The following is a 23313-nucleotide window of genomic DNA, read 5'->3' as shown; positions in this document are numbered from 1 at the left end:
GCTTTGCTTGCATCTTTGCGAATGCACAAGCCTTACAAAATGATTTATGGGCTTTAGAGATTGCAGAAAAGGCATCGCATAACTCCTTGGGCTCTATCACGGCCTTAAAGGACCATGGGAAAGCTTTGGCAGGCCGAGAGGCCGAGTCATGACCGGACACAGGTGCCACGGCCGTGCTAGCATCATTCACGGCTTGTGGGGTTCCCACATGCCTGCTGGCTTTGAAAAATGGATGACCGTGTGAATTTTTAATATACGAATCATCATATCACGTCCAGGATGACCTAAACGATTATGTCATAGCTTGTAGGCGTCAGAATCACAGAAAGACCTGCTGACTACATTGGATTCAATTGCATGTAGTGTGGTAAAGTACAACCCACTAATAACACGCTCAAGCATCTCTCGGGTGCGACGATGACGTCCATAGCAGGAGGTAACACAGAGATACTCATTTTCATTAACAACTTTGGTGTTCAGGTGATAATCGTTGGCACGAATATCCTTAAAACTGAGCAAGGTTTGGTTCCCCTCTGGTGCATAAAGTGCATCTTTGACTGTGATGGGAGTACCATTAGGTAGCAAGAATTGCGCTATACCACGCCCTTGGATCAATTGATCAGTCCCAATGAGACAAGTCACAGAGCATTTGTAAGGCACAAATTGTGTAAAGAGTTGCTTATCCAGCAAAAATGTGTGAGTTGTTCCACAATCTGCTAAGCATTCTATCTCGCCGGTTGACATCTACAAGTAAATTGTAAAACATAATTAGTCTTCGAAAAGACAAGGCAAATATTCTCTAAGAGAAGAGAAAACGATAATATGAAGGGTCAAAACAAGTTGTGATCCCTTAAATATGCATAACGGTTTCATAGATACTTAGAGAACTCACATGAGAAACTTATGTGTGCCAAAGAGTAAGCACGTTTCCATTGGATCAAGTAACTATGATCGGAAAAAGACAAAAAATAGCACTGCAAGGTCGCATGGTCATGGCGGGGTTGCAGGGCCTGGGCGGGGCTGTAGTGTCGTCGTGCAAGGAAGCTGCCGGGGCCTTGCAGGCTGCGGGGTGGCCATGCGGGGCTGTTGCAGGGGGGACTGCAGCGCGGCCGCACGGGGGCATGTAGAGGTGCCATGCATGGGTCATGCGGGTGGGGGGGGGGGGGGTGTGGTTGCATGGAGCCGTGCAGAGCTGTTGCAGGGGGTATACAGGGCCGGCCGGCAGGGCTGCAACGGTGGCTCTGGCGGCGGTCCGGCGACTTTCGGCGACATCTCCGGTAACTTTTCCTGTGACTTTTCCGGCCAGTTTCCATCTAGTTTTCCGGTGACTTTTCCGGCCAAATTTTTTTTTAACGTCTTGCGGGGATAAACCGGGTGGCAGACAGACCATCTTGGTGAATTTCCAAGGCCGTAGCTCGCGAACCTGTTATAGTTTGCCACTCCCCCTAAATTTCATGTGTTAGTTCAATTGTCGAACCATTAATTCTTAATCATCACCAAAAACCGGTGGAATTTAGTTCTATGAATCTTTCCATTTATAGATTCCAAACCATACATTCTTTAAGGAAGACAAAATAATCGTACATCAACATTGTTCTTGAAAAATAAACACTTAACTTGAAAAAGTCTTATTAAGGCGATACTGCCATTACATATCAAACTTAAAGGCTTAAATAAATAAGCGATATAACGACAATCAATCGACATAGATCTTATTCAAAATCAGGAGTGGAAAGAGCCTCAAGATCGACTTTCTCTTTCTCGTTTGTCTGAAAGTCTTCAACTTTGAGCTTGATGGTAGCATTAGCATCAGACATCTCCACATCTTCAATATAGTTGCTTTCATTGGACAAGTATTGCTTGCACTACTTGTGAGCACGAACAATCGCCTTGGGAGCACGACATTGCTTATGAAAGTGCTTAGTTGAACCACACTTATAGCATGAACGGTCAGATTTGGAACCTTGGCCGAGTTGTCGGATTTGGGGGGACAGGAGGCACCACGACATCGAGGGTTAGGGGGGCCGGTGGCGACGCCATCGCTAGGCCAAGTCATGTTGGGACGAGGTCCTCTGTTTCCTCCAGTTTGATACAGTGCAGATCGATCTCTTGATTTTTCTTTACGACTTTTTCCCTTACTTGCCTAATGAGATTCTGGAACTTTTTTCGTCCCTGCAGGTCTTAGGTTGTTGTTGTTGAGAATGATCTCATGATGACGTTCATTCTTCTTGAGAAGGTTCATCAAATATGCAAAACTCTTGATTCTTTTGGCCTCATAATCAAGGTGATATTGGTGAGCTATTTCACTCGCAGATTTTGGGAAAGTCTCTAGTGTCTTCTCTATCATGTCATCGTCAGTTTTCTCCTTGCCACACACATTTAAGTCTACATGGTTAGGCCACCGAGAGGCCGTGGCTGGACATGGGGTAGGGAGGAGGTCGGCGGCGCTAGGGGAAGGTGCAGCCGGTCGGAAAAAAAATCTAGGGTTTTAGGTTTTTTTTTCGGGTTCTAGGCTTAGAGCTACGTACTGATAACGTGAAACAATAGAATGAATTCGAGAGAATGAATTGTGATTTTATTGATAGCATAGAACCTTATATATATTATTACAACAAAGATCTTGATGAATAAGGGAATATCTAACATTCATTATCTAATTAGGCTATACTAATTATGACAAGATACACAAAGTATGAATAAGAGATATTCTCCTCCAACACATCTAACAACAAGTTTTTGATTATGAATCTATAACAAATTAACAATAGACATACTAACTATTTAATAGCTAATAAGAATTATAGGTAAGACCGTAAGAGAAAGAATGAAGGAAGAACTTGATGAGAAAAAGATGCAAAACGTATGAATTTATATTTTCTTTTTGGGTTATTCATTGCTTTATAAGGGTAGAGTAAGAATTTCCACAAATCTTTAGTACGTGTAGCAAATGTGGAGGTGTAAGTAAAACCACCCCACTTCTTAATTTTCACTTGTTGGTTCTACGACTAGGAGAAGAAAATAGAAACATGAGGTAGATCATTGAGACGCCATTAACCAATAAATATCAAATTATGAGGCAAATTATCAAAGAGGTTTGTGCCCTTATGTGAGTTGAAGCACATTTATAGGAAGGAAAACAAGTCGACGGCGGCCGATAGCTTTGCCTAAAATGGAGCCATAGTCTTATATTTGGTAAAACCATGGCAAAAATTCAATCTTTTTAACTCGGGATGAAATGTAATTGTTTTCAAAATCGAAAACCCAGGAGAGGGTTTATGAGAGGCCTTCAAGTTTTTTCAAGTTCATACAACAATGGCGGTTTTCCTGGATTGAAAAGTTTCCACCTTTGACCCAGAAACATGCTAAAACTCCTATCTCCTTCTTCCCCGTTCGTCCGAGCTCTCACCGGCATCACTCGCCGGAATCCCAACTCGTCCCGGCGAGCTTTTCTTTGCTCCGACGCTAAACACGGTGACGGTGTGGTGGAGATCGAGTTTAAGGGGCTAGGAAATGAAGCAGAGGCTGAGTCTAAGTCTTCATTGTCATCAGCTATCATACCCAAAAATTTTAATCCTGAAGAGTTCGTAAAGGTTGGTTTTTGTTGGGTTTAGATTTTTGCTTTAGCTAAGTGGTCTCATTTTGATTAACACATAATGGAATGTTCAACTTTGTTGTTAAAGAATTTTTCATTTTCTATAGTTGAAGCGAAAAGTTGTGTTTCTGGAAGGCAATGTAGTGATTTTATGTTTCTTGTTTGATGCAGGTTTTAGCATTGCCATTGCCGCATAGACCGCTGTTTCCAGGTTTCTACATGCCAATATATGTGAAGGTATGTGGAGATATTCGAGTAGAGTTAGAATCATAGGCCTTCTCGGGTTGATGCTTTTGAATGTTGGGATATGTAATCGTTCTAATGGGTTGATATTTGTTTGTGAGATCGCTAATTATGACAGGCATCGGACTGAATTGTACATTTATTGGTGTTGTAGGATCCTAAACTGTTAGCAGCTCTACAGGAAAGTAGAAACCGGCAAGTTCCATACGCTGGTGCTTTCCTTATTAAGGATGAACCAGGGACTGACCCAGGTACGGTATCAGGTTCTGAGTTGAAAGGGAAAGAGTTGTTTGGTCATCTGCATGAAGTTGGTACGCTTGCCCAGGTATCTGATGTTGCCCTTCATTTTACTAATGCACTCTCTTTTGTAGATTAACTTGTATACTCTTTCAACTTTTTATTCCCAGTTTAACCTGTATTTTTGTATATTAGATTTCAAGCATTCGAGGAGACCAAGTAGTCCTAATTGGTCATGGGCGACTTCGAATGACAGAGATGGTGAGTTGATTTAATTAGTGAGACTATGTTGTTATAAGCGCCTTTAGATCTTGATAGTTATTTGCGATATAAGCAAAGAAGAGTAAACAGAAACACACCAAAGTTATAGTGGTTCAGCTGAAGCCTACCTCCACTGTGATCTCTCTTGAGAGATTTACTAGTACTGAAGAATTTAGGTACAAGTACTTATTGCAGACCTTAACCCCTCCCTGTCTAGCTCCTATCTCTCTATCACCCTTAGCTCTCTCTTTAGGATTTCTGTCTCTCTCTCTAAAACCCTCCCTGCAGCCCTATTTATATCAATAGGGGCTGCTTAATACAATATGGACTAGGATTACTAAACCTAACACAAATCCTAATAGAATATTGGAAGATATACTCTCCTAAAACATATAGAAAAGCTGTGCTAACTTATTTCCTTTCTAAACCTGGATTTGATTACTGAATCCTAACTCCAACATGCATCAACGAGCCAAAAACACAACAATCTCCACCTTGGTGAGTTGATACCAAATGATTGTTGCAACCTTCAGGATGTCTTGTATCTCTTGAAGTAACCCTGAACAAACCTCCAAGATCATTCACATTGGCAATACTCCTCTTGCCTCATCGCACCTCAAGTAAGGAGGTGCTCCACCACAACTCAGCATGTTGTGACACTAAGCAAGTTCAAGCAGTGCTTGAACTTCTCCACATAAACTGGCTTTGTTAGAAAATATGCTGCATTGTCATTTGTGTGAACTTTCTCCACAATAATATATCCAGCTTCTATCCAATCTCTGATCCGGTGATAGCGAACATCAATGTGCTTTGTCCTTGCATGAAACACTTGATTCTTCGCCAAATGTATGGCATTTTGGCTGTCACACTTCACTACCACACCTTCCTGGTGAATACCAAACTGTCCTGCCAGTCCATTCAACCAAATAGCTTCCTTAGAAGCTTCTGTCAACGCCATATACTCTGCCTCAGTAGTAGATAGAGCTATAACCTCTTGAAGATTTGCTTTCCAGCTCACAGGCCCTCCACCACAAGTGAAAACATAACCTGTTGTAGACCTTCTTCTATCTAAGTCTCCTGCAAAATCAGAGTCAACAAAACCAGCCACACATGCTTATTCTTGTTTTCTTTCAAACTTGATTCCAAACTGCCTAGTTCTCTTTAAGTACCTCAGAATCCACTTCACTGCTTCCCAATGACGCTTTCCCGGATTTGACATATACTTAGAGACAACACTCAATGCTTGAGCTAAATCTGGTCTTGTGCATATCATTGCATACATGACACCCTACTGCATTAGCATATGGAACATTCTTCATCACCTCAATCTCCTTTTGATTTGATGGCTTATGCTCTGCACTCAGCCGAAAGTGTGCAGCTAATGGGGTAGAAACAACCTTAGCTTCATCCATGTTGAATCGTTCAAGTACCTTCATAATGTACTTCTCTTGTGACAGCCATATTTCACTTGTGTTTCTATCCCTTCTTATTTCAATTCCAAGGATCTTCTGTGCAGCTCCTAGATCCTTCATGTCGAATTCAGCCCCCAACTTTTCCTTAAGTTTATGAATTTTCAACATATCTTTGCATGCAATCAGCATGTCATCTACATACAGAAGTAGTAGAATTACCTCCCCATCTTTGAATACATGGTAGTAAACACAGTAGTCATATTGACACCTTGTGTAGCCTATCTTCAGCATGTATGTGTCGAAACGCTTGTACCACTGCCTTGGCGATTGCTTGAGTCCATATAGAGACTTCTTTAGTCGACAAACCAGATTCTCTTTCCCTGTTTCGACAAAACCCTCCGGCTGCGACATGTAAATGTCTTCTTCGAGGTCCCCATGAAGAAACACAGTTTTAACATCCATCTGCTCAATCTCCATATCATACTGAGCTGCTATAGACAACAACAACCGTATTGAAGTATGTTTGACCACCGGAGAGAAAATCTTGTCATAGTCCACTCCCTCTTTCTGCGAATACCCTTTTGCCACCAGACGTGCTTTGTACTTTATGGCATCATCATCATGTATTCCTTCTTTCTTCCTAAACACCCACTTACAGCCAACAAGTTTTCTTTCTTTGGGTTTAGGAACCAACTCCCACACGGAATTCTTATGCAGAGATTCCATCTCTTCTGCCATAGCACCAATCCAACCTTCCCTTTCTTCGCTTTCTATAGCTTCTTGATAAGTAGTTGGATCACCTTGACTAATGGTCAGAGCATGACTCACATCTTCTTCGGTTTCAAATCCGTACCGTTGTACCTTCTTTAAATTCCTCTTTGGTTTGTCAAGTGCTATGACTCGCCTCACTGGCTCAGGTTCTTGTGGGATGGGAGGATTTTGACTCCTACGTGGGGACTGCTCCACCTGAGCCCTAACTGGTGACTGTTGTTGCTGCTCTGGTTCCTCCATGGCTACTTGATCATTCCCTACTTGCTCCACCTGAGCTTGAGAATCTTCAAATGATCGTTTAGCTAATGATATCTCGATTGCTTCTTCATCTTTTTCAGCATCAGTCATCTTCTCCTCCTTACTATTAGCTTCTATATTTAACGGCATAGTCTTCTCATCAAAAACAACGTCCCTGCTGAGCACTCTTTTCTCGTTGATTATATCCCACAACTTATAACCTTTTACTCCTCTTTGAAAACCAATAAACACACATTCAAGTGACTTTGGTTCCAGGTTGGTTCTTTCATCCTTGGGAATATGCGCAAAGGCGCTGCATCCAAACACTCTTAAGTTGGAATAATCAACTGGTTTTCCAGACCATACCTCCTCTGCACACTTGAAGTTAATAGCCTTTGAAGGTGATCGATTAATCAAGTAACAAGCATGATTAAGCGATTCTGCCCAAAACTCTTCAGGCAACCCTGCATGAAGCCTCATGCTTCTTTCTCTCTCCAAGAGAGTTTTGTTCATCCTCTCTGCAACACCGTTTTGCTGGGGAATTTTCTTAACAGTAAAGTGTCTTGTAATGCCTTCATCTTTGCAGAATTGTAAGAATTGATTACTTCTATATTCACCTCCATTGTCGCTTCTCAACACTTTGATTTTCCTGCCCGTTTGGTTCTCGATTTCAGCCTTCCACTCCTTGAACTTTGGAAAGACCTCATCTTTTGTCCTCATAAAGTAAACCCAAACTTTCCTTGAAAAATCATCTATGAAAGAGACAAAGTATTTGGCCTTACCCAACGATTTTGTTGATGCAGGCCCCCAAACATCTGTGTGAATATAGTCTAATACTCCTTTGGATTTGTTCACACTACTGCTCACTTTGAATGATACCTTGGTCTGCTTACCGAGTGTGCAATACTTGCAGAAGTCAAGGCTGTAACTCGTTATGCCTTCTAGCTTATCTTGCTTATGTAATTCTTGCAGCCCCCTTTGACTCATGTGCCCTAGCCGTCTATGCCAGAGCTCAGTCTTGTCTTCTTCCGTACAAACTGATGCTCCACCTACTATTGTAGAACCTGTGAGTTTATACATATTATCAGGCTGCAACACACCTTTCATGTAGACCAACTGACCCTTTCCGACTTTGAGCACTCCATTGTTACCTTTATACCACAATCCTTCCTTATCCAATAGACTTAGAGAAATCAGATTTCTGCTCAAATGTGGAATGTGTCTGACCTTTCCCAATGTTCTGACAATGCCATCATACATTGAGATCTTTACTGTGCCGATTCCCATGATTCTACTTGGTGAATCATTCCCCATCAAAACTGATCCGGTGTCCCTCTCTTCATATGTGTCAAACCAATCTCTGTGTGCACACATGTGAAATGTGCAGGCTGTGTCCAAGGTCCAATGTCTAGGCGCGCCGGAGATGGCTGAAATTGCAAGGAGTTCTCCATCATCGCTATCATTCCCAATAACGACATTGGCTGACTGGGAGCTTCCTCTAAGCATCTGCGCCTTCTTCTCCTTCCATTGTTTGCAATTTCTTTTCCAGTGGTCGGGTGAACCACATACGAAGCAACCATCCTTCTTCTTTTCTTTGCCTTTTCCCTTGGATTTAGACCTGCCCTTGTCTTCAAATCCACCACCTTTACTCTTAGACCTTCCTCTCTCCTTCCCTCTGACACTCAGTCCTCGTGCTTGGGAATTATCTTCTTCCCTCTGCATCCTGACATATTGTTCCAGGTTCTCACACACTCCTGCAAGTGTGATGGTCTCTTTGTTGAATATCATGGTGGTCTTGAAGTGTTTGAATGATGATGGCAAAGACTGTAGTAACATCATAACCGAGTCCTCATCTCCCATCTTTGCCCCAACCTTCTCCAAGTTAATTATGCAGTTCTGAAACTTGGATATATGATCAGTAAGATCATCCCCTTCCTCCATCTTGAGGCCAAAAAGTTGTTCCTTCAAAAGTAGCTTGTTGCTGATGGTTGTACCCATATAAACGCTTTGCAGCTTGTCCCATGCCTGCTTTGCAGTCAGCTCCTCTCCGATCTGAAGCACAACATTATCAGCAAGATGCAACTCAATGCAACTCTTTGCTATCTTACACTTTTCTGCCCAATCTGCATCAGACATTGATGTAGGCTTTGATGCTTCAAGAGCTACATCAACCTTATGCTGGATCAGAACGTTCCTCATCTTCTTCTGCCAAAGCGTGAAGTTGTCCTTGCCATTGAATAGCTTTATGGACGCTCTCACCTCTCCTGCCTCAGCCATTCCTTTGCCAATCGACATCGCAAAATAAACCAGCTCTTGATACCACGTGTTGTTATAAGCGCCTTTAGATCTTGATAGTTATTTGCGATATAAGCAAAGAAGAGTAAACAGAAACACACCAAAGTTATAGTGGTTCAGCTGAAGCCTACCTCCACTGTGATCTCTCTTGAGAGATTTACTAGTACTGAAGAATTTAGGTACAAGTACTTATTGCAGACCTTAACCCCTCCCTGTCTAGCTCCTATCTCTCTATCACCCTTAGCTCTCTCTTTAGGATTTCTGTCTCTCTCTCTAAAACCCTCCCTGCAGCCCTATTTATATCAATAGGGGCTGCTTAATACAATATGGACTAGGATTACTAAACCTAACACAAATCCTAATAGAATATTGGAAGATATACTCTCCTAAAACATATAGAAAAGCTGTGCTAACTTATTTCCTTTCTAAACCTGGATTTGATTACTGAATCCTAACTCCAACATGCATCAACGAGCCAAAAACACAACAGACTATACATCTATTGATGTCCTGGTAACAAGAGTCGTTCATAATTACCTTCTATATGATTCATGCTTCATGAGATTAATTTGATTTCTAGGGAAGTTCTTCAGAATTTAAGTATATGCATCCAAATGTAATTACATGAAAGCATACATGTATAAGAATTGTAATTTTGATTTCACAATTGACATTCTGAGTAAGGTTCTTATTTTATCTGGAGGTTGATGAGGATCCTGTGACTGTAAAAGTTGATCATCTCAAGGTCAGATATCTTCATTAGATTTTAATTTGTCCCAAATTAATTTCTTTGGGAGGTTTCACGCCCACGTATAGATTTTCGTTTCTCCATTTCTTATCTGGATAGAATCTGTATTACAGGATAACCCATATGAAAAGGATGATGATATCATAAAGGCAACATCATCTGAGGTTATATCAACTCTAGGTGACGTTCTGAAGACTAGTGCTCTTTGGAGAGATCATGCTCAAACATACAGCCAGGTTTTCTCTGTTTTCCATAGTGTTGGGACATCATAGCATCTTTTAATTGTCTGTGCTTATTGCTTCATTAGCGACTTTGTTCTTGCATCTTCAGTGAAATCTCTTTTTTATTTTTCCATCATTTTGGTTCCACTTGTCTTTAATTATATGCTTCATAACGTCATTATAATGACTGTCAGATAATTGTTTTGTATACAGTCCTTCTAGGTAAATGATTATTTGGATTTTCATTTCCTTCCTTTTAACTTGCTCTTTTGCTTTCAATTTGTGCAGCATATAAGTGATTTTAACTGTACAAGGATAGCAGATTTTGGAGCTGCTATATCTGGTGCAAACAAATTGCAATGCCAACAAGTACTTGAAGAGCTAGATGTGAGTACGCAATCTTAATGTTCATGGATGATAATTTAAGAGCTCAATTTTAATATGTGCTGTTATCACAATGGTTTGGATCAAAAATACCAAATCTTTTGATATCTGATCAGTAATGTATGTATATTTTAAGAGACATAAATCTTCAAAATCTTGTGTTCATTGATCAAATAGCCTTCTTGTTCTTGTTGATTTTATTTGTATCTTTGTTTGCCTTATCTTTACCACTATTCCTTCAGGTGCATGAACGTTTGAAGCTCACACTAGATTTAGTGAAGAAAGAGATGGAGGTCAGTAAAATTCAGGTATGACAAAATGGCACTATGCAAATGTGTTTTGGTATGACACCTACACCTATTCTTACAATCATGAAGAACATAATATAGATTTTATCATATTAAGAACTTTGTTTTGTGTGTCATACTCAGGCATCTCTTATGGAAAAAATGGAACAGAAGATGCATGCTGAGCAACGTCGCAACGTCTTAAATGAGCAGCTTAAAGCAATAAAAAAGGTACTTGTCCCCATGTTATCAAATATATCTTTTTTCCAAGTCAAGTCTTGCTAGGACTGCATCTAAGTGGCTATATATGATTATTACTATCATAATTTGGTTATCTTTCGGGAGCTTTTTTCTCAGTTTCCTTATTCCACATTGTGCCTCATTGACATTTACTTGGGTTAACTTGATTCAGGAACTGGGATTAGATGCTGATGGTAGAACAGCGCTTTGTGGTTAGTGTTATGTAGTCATCCATTTTGTTGGCATATGTGTTTTTTTTATAGTCTACTCCAAATATACTGTCAGACTGTCTGTACATATATGTATGAATAACTTTTTGTATGCAGCACTTATGAAGCATGAAACTTATATGTTGATAAATGGATGAATTGATTTAGATATTAATTGTTCATTCAGATAGAAGTAAATTTTGCTTTTCTTTTTTGGTCTTCCGGTGCAGAAAAGTTTAGGGAGAGGCTTGAACCAAATAGGGAAAAATGCCCACCTAATGTTTTGCAAGTCATAGAAGAAGAGCTTAGCAAAATGCAGCTGTTGGATGCCAGTTCCAGTGAATTTAATGTAACACGTAATTATCTAGATTGGTTGATTTCACTTCCCTGGGAAAGTTACAGGTAATTGCTCTATTTGTTTTCCTTAAATTTATGACGAGGGAGGGGTTTATTTCTGAGATTGTACAACTTTCATCTCATTCTGGTTAGAGTGTTAGATTAGATTGATGAAAGAATTTGCTAATCTGTTCCGATTTTTTTGGGACAAAGTGTGGTAGGATAAGCATTGACAATCATTCATAACCAATGCTGCCACATCTGTGATTTATTTTTATAATGCTTTACAATATTTGAAAATAGAGGATTTTTAAACCATGGTACTTGTGGAAGTTCTTAAACATCAATTTAAAAAAAAAGTTTTAGACCGGTAGGGGATTGACTGTACTGTAGACTAAACCTTTATTGTTTCTACTCTTCTACTTTTATAGAAAGATAATCTGGAGATATGTTGGGCTGTGTGTCTTTATTCTCTTATTTGTAGAAAACTGTGCTCCTTATTGAGTGTTGACCTTTCATAATTTTTTTCTTCTCAACTCCTAATGCAGTGATGAGAATTTTGACGTTCTTCGGGCACAGAAAGTTCTTGATGAAGATCATTATGGATTAACTGAAGTAAAAGAAAGAATATTGGAATTTATTGCTGTTGGAAAGCTCAGAGGAATATCAGAAGGTTAGTATAGTCTTCTTCTTTCATAGTTGTCTACCTTGATGTTTGGGATTGATTCTGTTTTCCATGATCTTGGTTCTTATTTTATTTAAATTTTATCAAGTTGGGGGCATTGCTTGCAAATTGTGTGATTTATGTAATTACAATAGAGTATTGATTTATAATGCTTTGATTATATGCCACAGGGAAAATCATCTGTCTCGCTGGCCCACCTGGAGTAGGAAAAACCAGCATTGGTCGTTCAATTGCACGTGCCTTGCACCGTGATTTCTTTCGATTTTCAGTAGGAGGGTTAACTGATATAGCTGAAATTAAGGTATGGAAACCTTTATTGACTGTAATATTGATTCCTGCAACATGCGGCTATAAAAAGTTAATTAAAAAAAAAATATATATATATATATAGGGGCATCGTCGAACCTACGTTGGTGCTATGCCAGGAAAGATGGTACAATGCCTTAAAACTGTGGGAACAGCTAACCCTTTGATTCTGATCGATGAGATTGACAAGGTAATAAATTGTTAGATGTCTTGCATCAGACTCTAGGTCGATTCTGTAGTCCAGATTCTATAACATGCTTTTGTAACAATAATATTTGTGTTTCAAGTTTCATTCATAATTGATGGTTTCAATCTTGAAGTTTACCTCATTTTCTGCCAGTTGGGAAGGGGACATTCTGGTGATCCAGCAAGTGCATTGTTGGAGCTTCTTGATCCAGAGCAAAATGCTAATTTTCTAGACCATTATCTTGATATTCCAATCGACCTATCAAAGGTAAGCAAATGCTAATCACCCTTTGCATAGGAAATTGCTATTTTTCTGTTAAAATTGTTTATGATCTTCGAACCATCTGGTGCCTGGGGTCACCATTAATTAAAACCGTCTATCTAAAGGAATGGGAACACCCAAATGTGCACTTCTAGATATCTATGTACTGAGAGACGTATGCATTAAAATTGAAAAGAGAGGAACTGACTAGCAAATGTAGCATATATAACTTCATCATGATAAATTTGTGTTTGTACTAGTAACAATAGGAAAGATGTAGTCTCCTAATCTCCTGAATATTTAGTATTGAATGGATGATTGCAAAATGTCTTTGTGAGTTATGCAACAGATGATTCTAACAAACATCACTTAAGAAGGGCTTCTTTCCCTCCTTTTAGCTAATCTTGAAAAATAGCTTGATAAATCATGCCTTGGGAATTTTATTGTAGGTTCTGTTTGTTTGTACAGCAAATGTTGTGCACTGGATTCCAACTCCCCTGTTGGACAGAATGGAGGTTGTCTCCATTGCCGGGTACATTACTGATGAGAAAATGCACATTGCTAGAGAGTACTTGGAGAGAACCACACGTGAAGCATGTGGCATTAAACCTGAACAGGTCCTGATTATGTCACCATCTAATATCGTATTTGTATAAAAATTTGTGCATTAATATTCATGTATACGGTATTTGACATATTTCAGGTTGAGGTGACTGATGCAGCTCTTCTTGCACTCATTGAAAATTATTGCCGGGAAGCAGGTGTTAGGAATCTCCAGCAGCACATAGAAAGGATCTACCGCAAGGTTTGAGAGAGTACTATAGAATAATGGCTACAAAAATTGAAATTTTATAGTCATGAAAACAAGTACCTTATGCCCGTAGTTATCTTTCAGGTCCAGGCCAAGATAGGTTTGTTAGGTCCATGATTAATGATTTGACCATAAAATCTTGAAACCAGAACAAGCCCATAATCTCCTGTAACAATGTTGTGTATCAGGTCCCTTTGGATAATGCTATAATTATGAGTATTAGTTCCTCTAAACAGTAAAATTGTTTTAATACATCTTACTTTTGCATGGCAGATAGCTCTGCGACTTGTTAGACAAGGAGCAGCAAATGAAATGGCAGTTGGTGATCAAACACAGTCTCTCTCAGATGAACTGGCAGTTGTTGAAGTTGAGGTTGCAGATAGGGACGACCATATTGTTGATTTAAAGGTATCTGTTGTTTCTTAGTTTCTTAACCAAAACAGGAGTCTAATGAATTTTTAAGTTACTGGGAATGAGTTATGTTGCAACTTGAATGCAGTCAAATCAATTCCAAATTTAAAGAGAAGGAGAACAATGCATAAGTACTGTAGTTGGTCCTTGGCTAAGAATTGTTTATTATGCACTGCAATTTTATGGACCTCCATGCTACGGGATTTAAAAAAGATGGTCATATTATTTTGTATATGTAACTGAAAGAAATAGAAGTTTGGTAAGACGGCGGTTTGGATACAGAATTTCAGTTTTGATGAGAGAAAAGTTACTAAGGTGTAAAAGTTCCATGAAACCTGCTAAGGCTTGTTATTTGATGATTGTGTTCGTGTTTACAGGTTTCAACAGATGCTGGAAATATTTCTAAAAGCGAAGCAACAAAAACAGCTGAGAAAGTGTTGGTTGACTCATCAAACTTATGTGATTTTGTTGGGAACCCTGTTTTCCATGCTGAACACATCTATGATCAGACTCCAGTTGGAGTTGTTATGGGTCTTGCTTGGACTGCCATGGGTGGCTGCCCCTTGTATATAGAGACCACTCAGATTGAGGAAGGTAAGGGGAAAGGAGCACTTCAAATCACGGGCCAACTTGGTGATGTCATGAGAGAAAGTGCACGTATTGCTCACACTGTTGCCAGATCGGTATTGCTTGATAAAGAGCCAGATAACACTTTCTTTGCCGATTCCAAGCTTCATCTCCATATTCCTGCAGGGGCCATACCAAAGGATGGCCCTAGTGCTGGTTGTACAATGATAACATCCATGCTCTCCCTTGCCATGAAGAAGCCTGTCAAGAAGGATTTAGCAATGACCGGGGAAGTGACACTGACTGGGAGGATCCTTCCAATTGGCGGGGTATGCTGCACATGCTCTCTCTCTCTCTCTCTCTCTATATATATATATATATATATATATTATGATTCAAGTCATACTAGTTCCTTCTTTATTTTAGGAAATCATGGTATGTCTAAATTTTTTATGTGATTTTTGATGATACACTCCTGGTTCCTTATGATGAAGATTTCAGCTCCATGAAGCTCTGTGAAAGCTAGCCTCAATGTTACTCTCAAGTCCCTATAGATTTCTATAACCATTCCACTAATTTGTTTTTTAATTGTGTATTCATGTCTGCTCTCTTGAGCACATTGTGGTGGATCTGACGTTTCATATTTGCAAAAAAAAAATTTAGGTAAAGGAGAAAACAATAGCAGCGACAAGGGGTGGAGTCAGGACAATCATATTCCCTTCAGCTAACAAGAGGGATTTTGAGGAACTTACCCCCAATGTAAAGGAAGGCCTGGATGTTCACTTTGTAGATGACTACAGTCAGATATTCAACTTGGCTTTTGGTGATGACGAGAACTAGGGAAGGCAAGTCATCCTACCCTGCTAATTTGGTGCTGAGTTTTTGCTGGCACCTCATTAATTTGTTTTTTTTCTGTACATTAACCATTTAAATTCACATCAGTATAGTCTTGGAACAAAGTATAGCTGATCGAGATGGATCAATTGGGTGGGGTTGTATAGTTTTTCTTATTTACCCACTTTTTTACCCTTTTATCATTCTTGTAAATAGTTTCTGTCATCTCGCCCCAATTTTGTAAGAACCAGAACGTTGTTCATCAGAACATCAATGTTCTAAGAGTGGAATGAGATATATGAGTTTCCAAATTAGTCAGTTTTTTGTTTTCTCAACCTAATTTTATGAAGCCTATGATACTACAAAGAGAAACAAGTTAGTCAGAGAAACAGAACAAGCACAGCAAACCAAGAGAAACAACTATAAAGAAAAGAACACAGGAACACAGATTTAAGGTGGTTCAGCAAATAGTTTTGCATACATTCATCGGACAGAAACACACTTCCACTATATTAATAATGGGTACACAAGAAAGACTAAGAAAACAATGACTCTCTTCTCTTCCTATCTTTCTCCTCTCTACCCTCTCTCACCCTCTAACCGAGAATGTAACACACTATGCTCTTTGTTTCTGTAATGTCTAAACCTAGAGCATAACCCCTCCTTATATAGCCATAAGGACAAACATGTTTCCTCACCAAATAGCAATCCTATTCCTAATAGTGGTTTGTAAAGCCTCCTCCTTCTACAAGTAAACCATCATCAATAAGGATTCCCTATCCTTACTGGAACACTATACTCTAAGAAACCATCTTAGGAAAAACACATGGGTTGGAAACCCAACAACTAGAGGGTGGCCTCATATTGATGCTTCACAAAAGAGAGCTAAAGTGTTATCTTGAAGCAGCCTTTTCTATCATCATTATCGTTATTTTATCAAGTCATCTTTCGCCTATGTTAATGTGACTGATGCACACTTTGTGCATTTAGGTGATAACCGGCAATAGAATCATCATCATATCATTTGCAATGGAAAACTATCAAACTATATGTATTCTTATACAGAAACGATTATCCAACATGAATCAACAAAATCTAACAGGATATTTTTCATCTTAGGAAAATTGTAGAGAAACTTTAAACAACTGAAAAAATGCTGAATATTTTGGAAAGTGAAACACTATCAATTGTCAAAATCATTTAGTCTGTAAGCTGGGGCTCAAATAGGGATTGAGGTATTTGAGACCTCTCAAAACTCAATTCTCGAAATTGACCAAAAAAAAAACTCAATTCTCAACTACTAAAAAACAAGGAATTTCTAAACTACATTCTCAAAAAATTGAAAAGGAATTGCTAAAGATTTTCAAAAACTAAATTTAGTGTCATGAGCTTACTCTTTTGCTATGCAACTCGTGCATGCTTAGCACTTCCCCTATACTAAGTCAGTCTAACTCTTGCAAACGCTTGGCTATAACAACTAAAAGACAAGAGAAGTCTGAAAGAGAACTTGTATTAAGCTAAGAAAACTTTACAAGAGTGTTTACAAGTGTGCTTGAGAGATTGTTGCTTGATGATCCAAACGAGAAGAGTGGCTTCCTCCTCTGTCACGCTCCCAAATCTGAGACCACTATTATATGGAAATATGGTTCCCGAATTAGAGGTGTGACATTAAAACCAATAAAATTTCCTTAATAAAACTGAGAGAATTATATATCTGAATAATACTTTTATTAGGAAAACAAAATCAGAGTTATTTTACTATACATCGGATGAAATTTAGCGAAGATACATGAGTCTCACATTTATTGTCTTGAAATAGTATTTGAAGGAAAACCATCATTTTATTTACTTTTTTACATGAGTCTCCCATTTCCTAAGCAGATTGTGTAGCATCATGAGTAACACAGACCCAGTAAGTACATAATACATTCTTATAATAATTTGGCTAATGAGAAATTCAAATATGAACAACCAAGTAAAATGTACCAAGAACCAGGTGTATTTGGTCACACAAATTCTTACTTATGCATATAGATATACATATCAGCATCAATATATTCAATTAATTGTGTGAATTTTCAAGAAAATTGGTAATTGATCACAAAGTCACATGTTAGGGTTCACGTTTACCAAAAACACGGATAAGCCTCAGCATACCGAGGCCAACACCAAAGTATGTATACTCAAGGTCAATTCTCCTATGAGTATAATAGTGCACTATCTGTAGGGACTAGGACCCAAGACTAACTCACAAAGCACAAAACAATTTTATCAACAATTCACTTAAGCACAGAATAGTACTAATCACCTGGCTTCACACCTCTAACTCAATAACTTCAATAGAATATCACAAATTTAGTAATTAAGATAATATTTAAATAATATATATAATCTTACACCAAGATATAAACACTTATCAATAACTCAATGTATGCATGAAATAAACAAGTTAATAAACTTGAAAGTAAATATGCAAATAAAGTAAATGTACTTTTAAGTTAAAAGTAATTAGATAATATTAGTTAGTAGTAAAAGGATTAGTAGTCATTTCTCTCATAATAAGGAAAGTCTTTGTCCAAAGTAGCAATTGTCATTCAAATAATAGTGTCAAAGTCTGTCAACTTTCCGTATCGATAACTCAATCAATAAACGTCCAAATTAGATAAGTGATGAGTCTATGTTCAAGGCTTTTTCGTAAGGAATCTAATATGATAAGTCATATAGTCTAGTTCAAAATCATTGAGTCCAAAAGTTCAAACACAGTAGCAGTGCAAAAACCGATCATCAAGTTATCATTTTAGAAGTCTACATATTCTACTTGTAACAAAATTTTATCATTTCTTCTGAAACTTTCCAGATTAAAAGTAGAGGTCTTATGCTTTAATTTTTATATAAAGTTTGTGGAAAATGGTTAAGAAATGAGTGAGATATGAGTTTTTAAAGTTGTGAGTGCTACAAAAGATTTTCAGTGAGTTTATTAACTCTAACTTTGATTAGTCATTCTAAACATTTTTGAGTGGTTCAAAAGCCTAAATTGAAGCATTTTTCAGGAGGAATTTAATGCTATTGTTACCTTGGACAAACTCAGATGTTATAAAATACGAAAATATAACTCTTACCAAAATATGGTATTTTCCATTTTATCCTTAACTATGCACTTTGATAAATCTTAAAAGACAAAAGATTATAAGGATGTAAGATGTACTTACCTTGAAGTTTCAGAGGTGAAAGGAGGGTTTTGATGTGGATCCAAAGTTGGATTACTTTAGTAAAGAAGAAACTTGTTTAAGAGAGAAAGAGTGAAAACTAGAATTTTGCTTGAGAAACATTGGATGGTTGAGTTTTCTATCAACTAAGGGAATTCTAGACTTGCATGATTTCTGATTTTGAAGTGTGGAGAAACTTGAGGCAGCTCACAACTATAAATAGGCCAAGAAGGAACACAAAAGTTCAATTCTTACCTACCCTTCTCAATAATTAATATGGAGTGATGACCTATCTAGTTAGTGTGGTTGTTGGCAAAGAAAAAAAAAGTGTAATGGGGTAAAACATAAAAATAAATCAGCTAGGTTCGAAACATATTGGCATAAGGATTATATATATATAGATATAAAAAACACATTTATATGTGTTATTCTAAAAAGTAAAAGAATTTAGTATATTCCTTTCATAAGGTTTTCAATATATTTGCACTATCTAACACTAATATAATGCATAAAAGATAATACTATTAGTATTAATCTTAAACTTGATCACAAAGTATCGAGTATACGCAAAAAAATGAGCTAAAGTATTCAAATCGTGATCTAATACTTACAAAAATAAATTTTATATCTTTGAAAGTATGAACCTTAGCATCATTAGTTTCTAAAGAGAAATATTAGAAGAGAAATTGAATTAATTCTAAGTTAATATAACCTTAGAGTACTAAATAGTAAATAGTAATTTGTGGGGTATTACATCCTCCTACCTTTAAAGTTATATAGAATTCTAGGACTATGTACACGTGTAGAGATTTCTAGAGAACTCTATACAAGTCTACACAAGCCTAAGATGTACCTTGAGTATTCTAGAGACTTCCAAAGTGGTATTGATCTCTTAGCCTCTTTCAAGAGAATTCCAGAGATATCTCAAGGCCTCCTAATTCTTTCGGAGACTTCCAATACATTCTAGAACATTCTATGACCGTCCAAAGGGTTCTAAAGCCTTTCGCATGCGCTTAGAATGCTCAAGTCTTCTCCACAACCTTCATTGAGACATGCTTACTCCAAAACTTCTTAAGGAAATTTATGATTAGTTTGGTGGGGCATGATACTCTCCCCCACCTAAGCTCGCGATACCCTCATCGCGCCTTCATCATTGTAGCGCTGAATCTTGTCCTTGAATTGTCATAGTGTATCCTCAGACTCCCAACTTACTTCCGTATTGGGCGGGCCTCTATACTTGATGAGGTACTCTTTATAGCTTGGCATGCCTCAGCGTTAAATGACTCGATCTACAAGTACTTCATCTACTTCTTTCTCACCAAACCTGTTGATACATATTGATCAATGTTCGCTGAGATACTGGAGAAGTGAGTCACTGCTCTTGGAGACATATGACGTTGGATTTGGACAAATTGAACCATCCTCTGATGCTAGCAAAACAAGGTGCAATAAGGGTAGCCCACAAGCCCACCTGCCAACACCTAACCCCAACATTGTCGTTGTGCTGGAAATAAAAGTCCGAACTCCACCGCTTCTGATTTGGTAAAGGACACAAAACCACAACAGCCTCGCCTGCTCATAGGAGAGAAGCCTCTACACCTAGACCTCGCACGCCGGAGCGCCTCCTACTGACGAGGACGAAAGCCACCGCCGCCCTCCTCCACAAAACCGTTTCTAGGTTTTAGAATTACTCCGAGATTTTGGGAGTGTGTTATACATAGACACCATTATGAAGTTTATAAAACGCGAGATACCAAAATATGTGTTTCTTTGAAAAGTAAGACATTGTCTATATTCAAGAAGGATTGTTTAAAAAAAAAACTTTTTTCTAAAAAAAATATTGAAACATCATAGAGAAATTATGTTTCAAAAGCCTTAGGCCTTCTCCAACACATAGGCTATTATGCCATAATTCCCACATTGTGGCACACACCGTCTCCAACTCATGGGATAATGTCCTAGTGTGTCATAAAAGTGTGCCAAAAGTAGCCTTAAAGGGCTAGAAATAACATTTTCGGACTACTTTTAGCATACTAGCACATGTGGATCCCGCTCTAAAAACTATTTTTATTGTTGTTTTGGTGAATAATTTCATAAATACATATCAACATTGTTTAGTGAATATATATATTTCATTATTTGAAAAAGAAAAACTGTATTTTTCTTTGTTGTAATAATATACTACAACACTAAACTCAAATTAAACTTGTATTTTTTTTATAACAAACTACTCAAAAGTACCCGACAACAATTTAGTTTACAAATAACTCACTACTTAATTTGATAAAGCAAATAAAGACCAAAATTTACAAATAATGACCAAATGATGGCAAGTTGCCACATGTCATAAAATATTTTACTTTTATACCCCTCTTTGACCCATAGTATTTGATACTATCAATTGAGAGGTTATCTGCTACTGTTGATTATAAAACTAACTGCTATTGTCGACTATAAAAACTAACTGTTATTGTCGAGTTAAAAATTAGCTGTTACTGTCGACTTAGAAGACACATGCAACTGTGACTTGGAAGGTACATGCTACTGTCGATTATGAATCTAACTGCTAATGTCGACAATAAATATAGCTGCTACTATCGACTGCGAAACTAACTGTTTCTGTGGTTTTTGGTCAGCAAAATTCGAAAATTTCAAAATTTTCTCAAAACATATGTAATATGGTACTTAAATGAAAGCCCATGACATAAGTAACAACTTTATATATTGGCTCATCTCCAAATTGCCGTTGATTTGGCCGGAAAACTTAAATTTGCCAGAAAAAAACTAAAAAATGAGGAGATAGAAATTTATTAGATATATGAGTGACATTTGGTAATTTTTACGAAAATAAGAGTATTTTGGATAATTTTACATTAATTAATTAATTAGTTTTGTTTTACTTATTATTTGGGTTTGGGCTTATGTCTTAATTTGTATAAGAATTATGAAAAATGAGTTTTTAGTTAATTTAAATGTGGTCTAGTACCACTAAGTTATTTTCTATATTTTTTAATGTAATAACTCCTTAAATATACAACAGATAATAGAACACATATGCGGCATAAGAGAATCTATGATGAAGGCTCAAGAGGAAAGAATGCTTAGAGAAAAAAAAAGGGAGGAGCAAAGAGAGTGTACTAGAGAGGAGATCATAGCGATGCAAACCACCAATTTTACTCCAACAAATAAGGAGTATTATCACGGAAAGAAAAATAAAATAATGCAAAAATTTAGGCAATGTGAGTTATTTTCGCCATCCAATAATGAGTATTATCCAGAAATGTTAACCAATTTATCAAATGATTATTAATACTAGTATTTTCTAATTATTTAATGGGCTTCTTATAAAAAAGTATATTTTGACACGTGAAATAAGAAAAAAGTCACCTAAGTTTTAGAAATTAGAAAAACGTCTATTTTAAAAAACGCTTAAACCATTGCCCATGAAGTTTATTAAAATTACATGATGTCACTGCATTTTCAAAAAAAAAAGAAGGCAAATGTAGGCCTCGGCGACGACGACGAGGAAAGTGTGGAGCGAGATGAATCAGACAAGTGGTTTTGATCCAGCAAACAAGAGCAAATTCACAATTCAATTGTGTCTACTTTGCTTGCTCTGATGGATGGTCTTGATTCCCGTGGACAAGTGGTTTTGATCGGAGCAACCAATCAAATTGATGGAGCTTTGCGGCGCCCTGGTAGGTTTGATCGTGAATTCAACTTTCCTTTGCCCGGCTGTGAGGCCCGAGCTGAAATTTTAGACATCCACAGTCGGAAATCGAAGCATCCTCCTTCACATGAGTTAAAATCGGAGCTTGCGGCTAGCTGTGTTGGATATCATAGTGCTGATTTAAAGGCTCTTTGCACTGAAGCTGCCATAAGTGCTTTTCGTGAAACATATCCTCAGGTCTACACAAGTGATGATAAATTTGTAATTGATGTTGATTCAGTAAGGGTTGAAAAGTACCACTTCATTGAGGCCATGTCAACAATCACCCCAGCTGCTCACAGAGGTGTTGTTGTTCACTCTAGGCCATTGTCTTCAGTTGTTGCACCATGCTTGTAGAGGCATCTCCAAAGAGCCATGAACTATATTTGTGATATTTTCCCTCCGATTGGAGTGTCACTATAATTGTGACAGGTAGTGTGACAGGGGGTGTGATAGTGGCTGTGACAGGTAGTGTGATAGAAGTTGTGACAAAGGCAATGTGTGTGACAGTGGGTGTGACAGTGGGTGTAAATAAATAGTGTGACAGCTTCTGTGACAGTGAGTGTGATAGCGGTTGTGACTGAATGTGTGACAGTTAAATGTAAGAGGTAGTGTGACAGTGTCTGTGATAGTGGTTGTGACAGTAGGTGTGACATGCCGAGAGGAAATGTGGAAATATGTAAAATTTTGTTAAAATTCAAATGAGATTGGTATAAGTATGCTCAGAATGAAGATAATAGCTAGAATTAGGGAACATTGAGCTTCGGTTTCGCCGGAATTGCTTGGAGCACTGACATTGATGGCGGCAACCCTTTGCGATGGTTGTTGCACCTTGTATGGTTGGTCAATTCGGAGTGAATAGT

The 23313-nt window shown here is 37.9% G+C and overlaps 1 protein-coding gene across 1 annotated transcript; it reads left to right on the top strand.

Annotated features, from left to right (window-relative positions):
- Nucleotides 1-3119: 3119 nt before the first annotated feature.
- LOC126804007 (lon protease homolog 1, mitochondrial-like) lies at nucleotides 3120-15843 on the top strand. The gene is made up of 20 exons (XM_050531757.1): nucleotides 3120-3590; nucleotides 3764-3829; nucleotides 3990-4160; nucleotides 4268-4333; nucleotides 9752-9793; nucleotides 9910-10032; nucleotides 10306-10404; nucleotides 10644-10709; nucleotides 10833-10919; nucleotides 11101-11140; nucleotides 11368-11539; nucleotides 12022-12146; nucleotides 12329-12459; nucleotides 12550-12654; nucleotides 12805-12918; nucleotides 13362-13529; nucleotides 13616-13717; nucleotides 13997-14131; nucleotides 14512-15030; nucleotides 15365-15843. Exons 1-20 carry the CDS (start codon nucleotides 3360-3362, stop codon nucleotides 15539-15541), a joined length of 2739 nt encoding a protein of 912 aa, XP_050387714.1. The 5' UTR covers nucleotides 3120-3359; the 3' UTR covers nucleotides 15542-15843.
- Nucleotides 15844-23313: the final 7470 nt, after the last annotated feature.

This window comes from Argentina anserina, chromosome 7 (assembly GCF_933775445.1).
Source record: "Argentina anserina chromosome 7, drPotAnse1.1, whole genome shotgun sequence".
In the NCBI taxonomy this organism is placed as follows: domain Eukaryota; kingdom Viridiplantae; phylum Streptophyta; class Magnoliopsida; order Rosales; family Rosaceae; genus Argentina; species Argentina anserina.
Note: the sequence above shows the minus strand (reverse complement) of the source record. Positions and strands in the feature narration are given on the sequence as shown.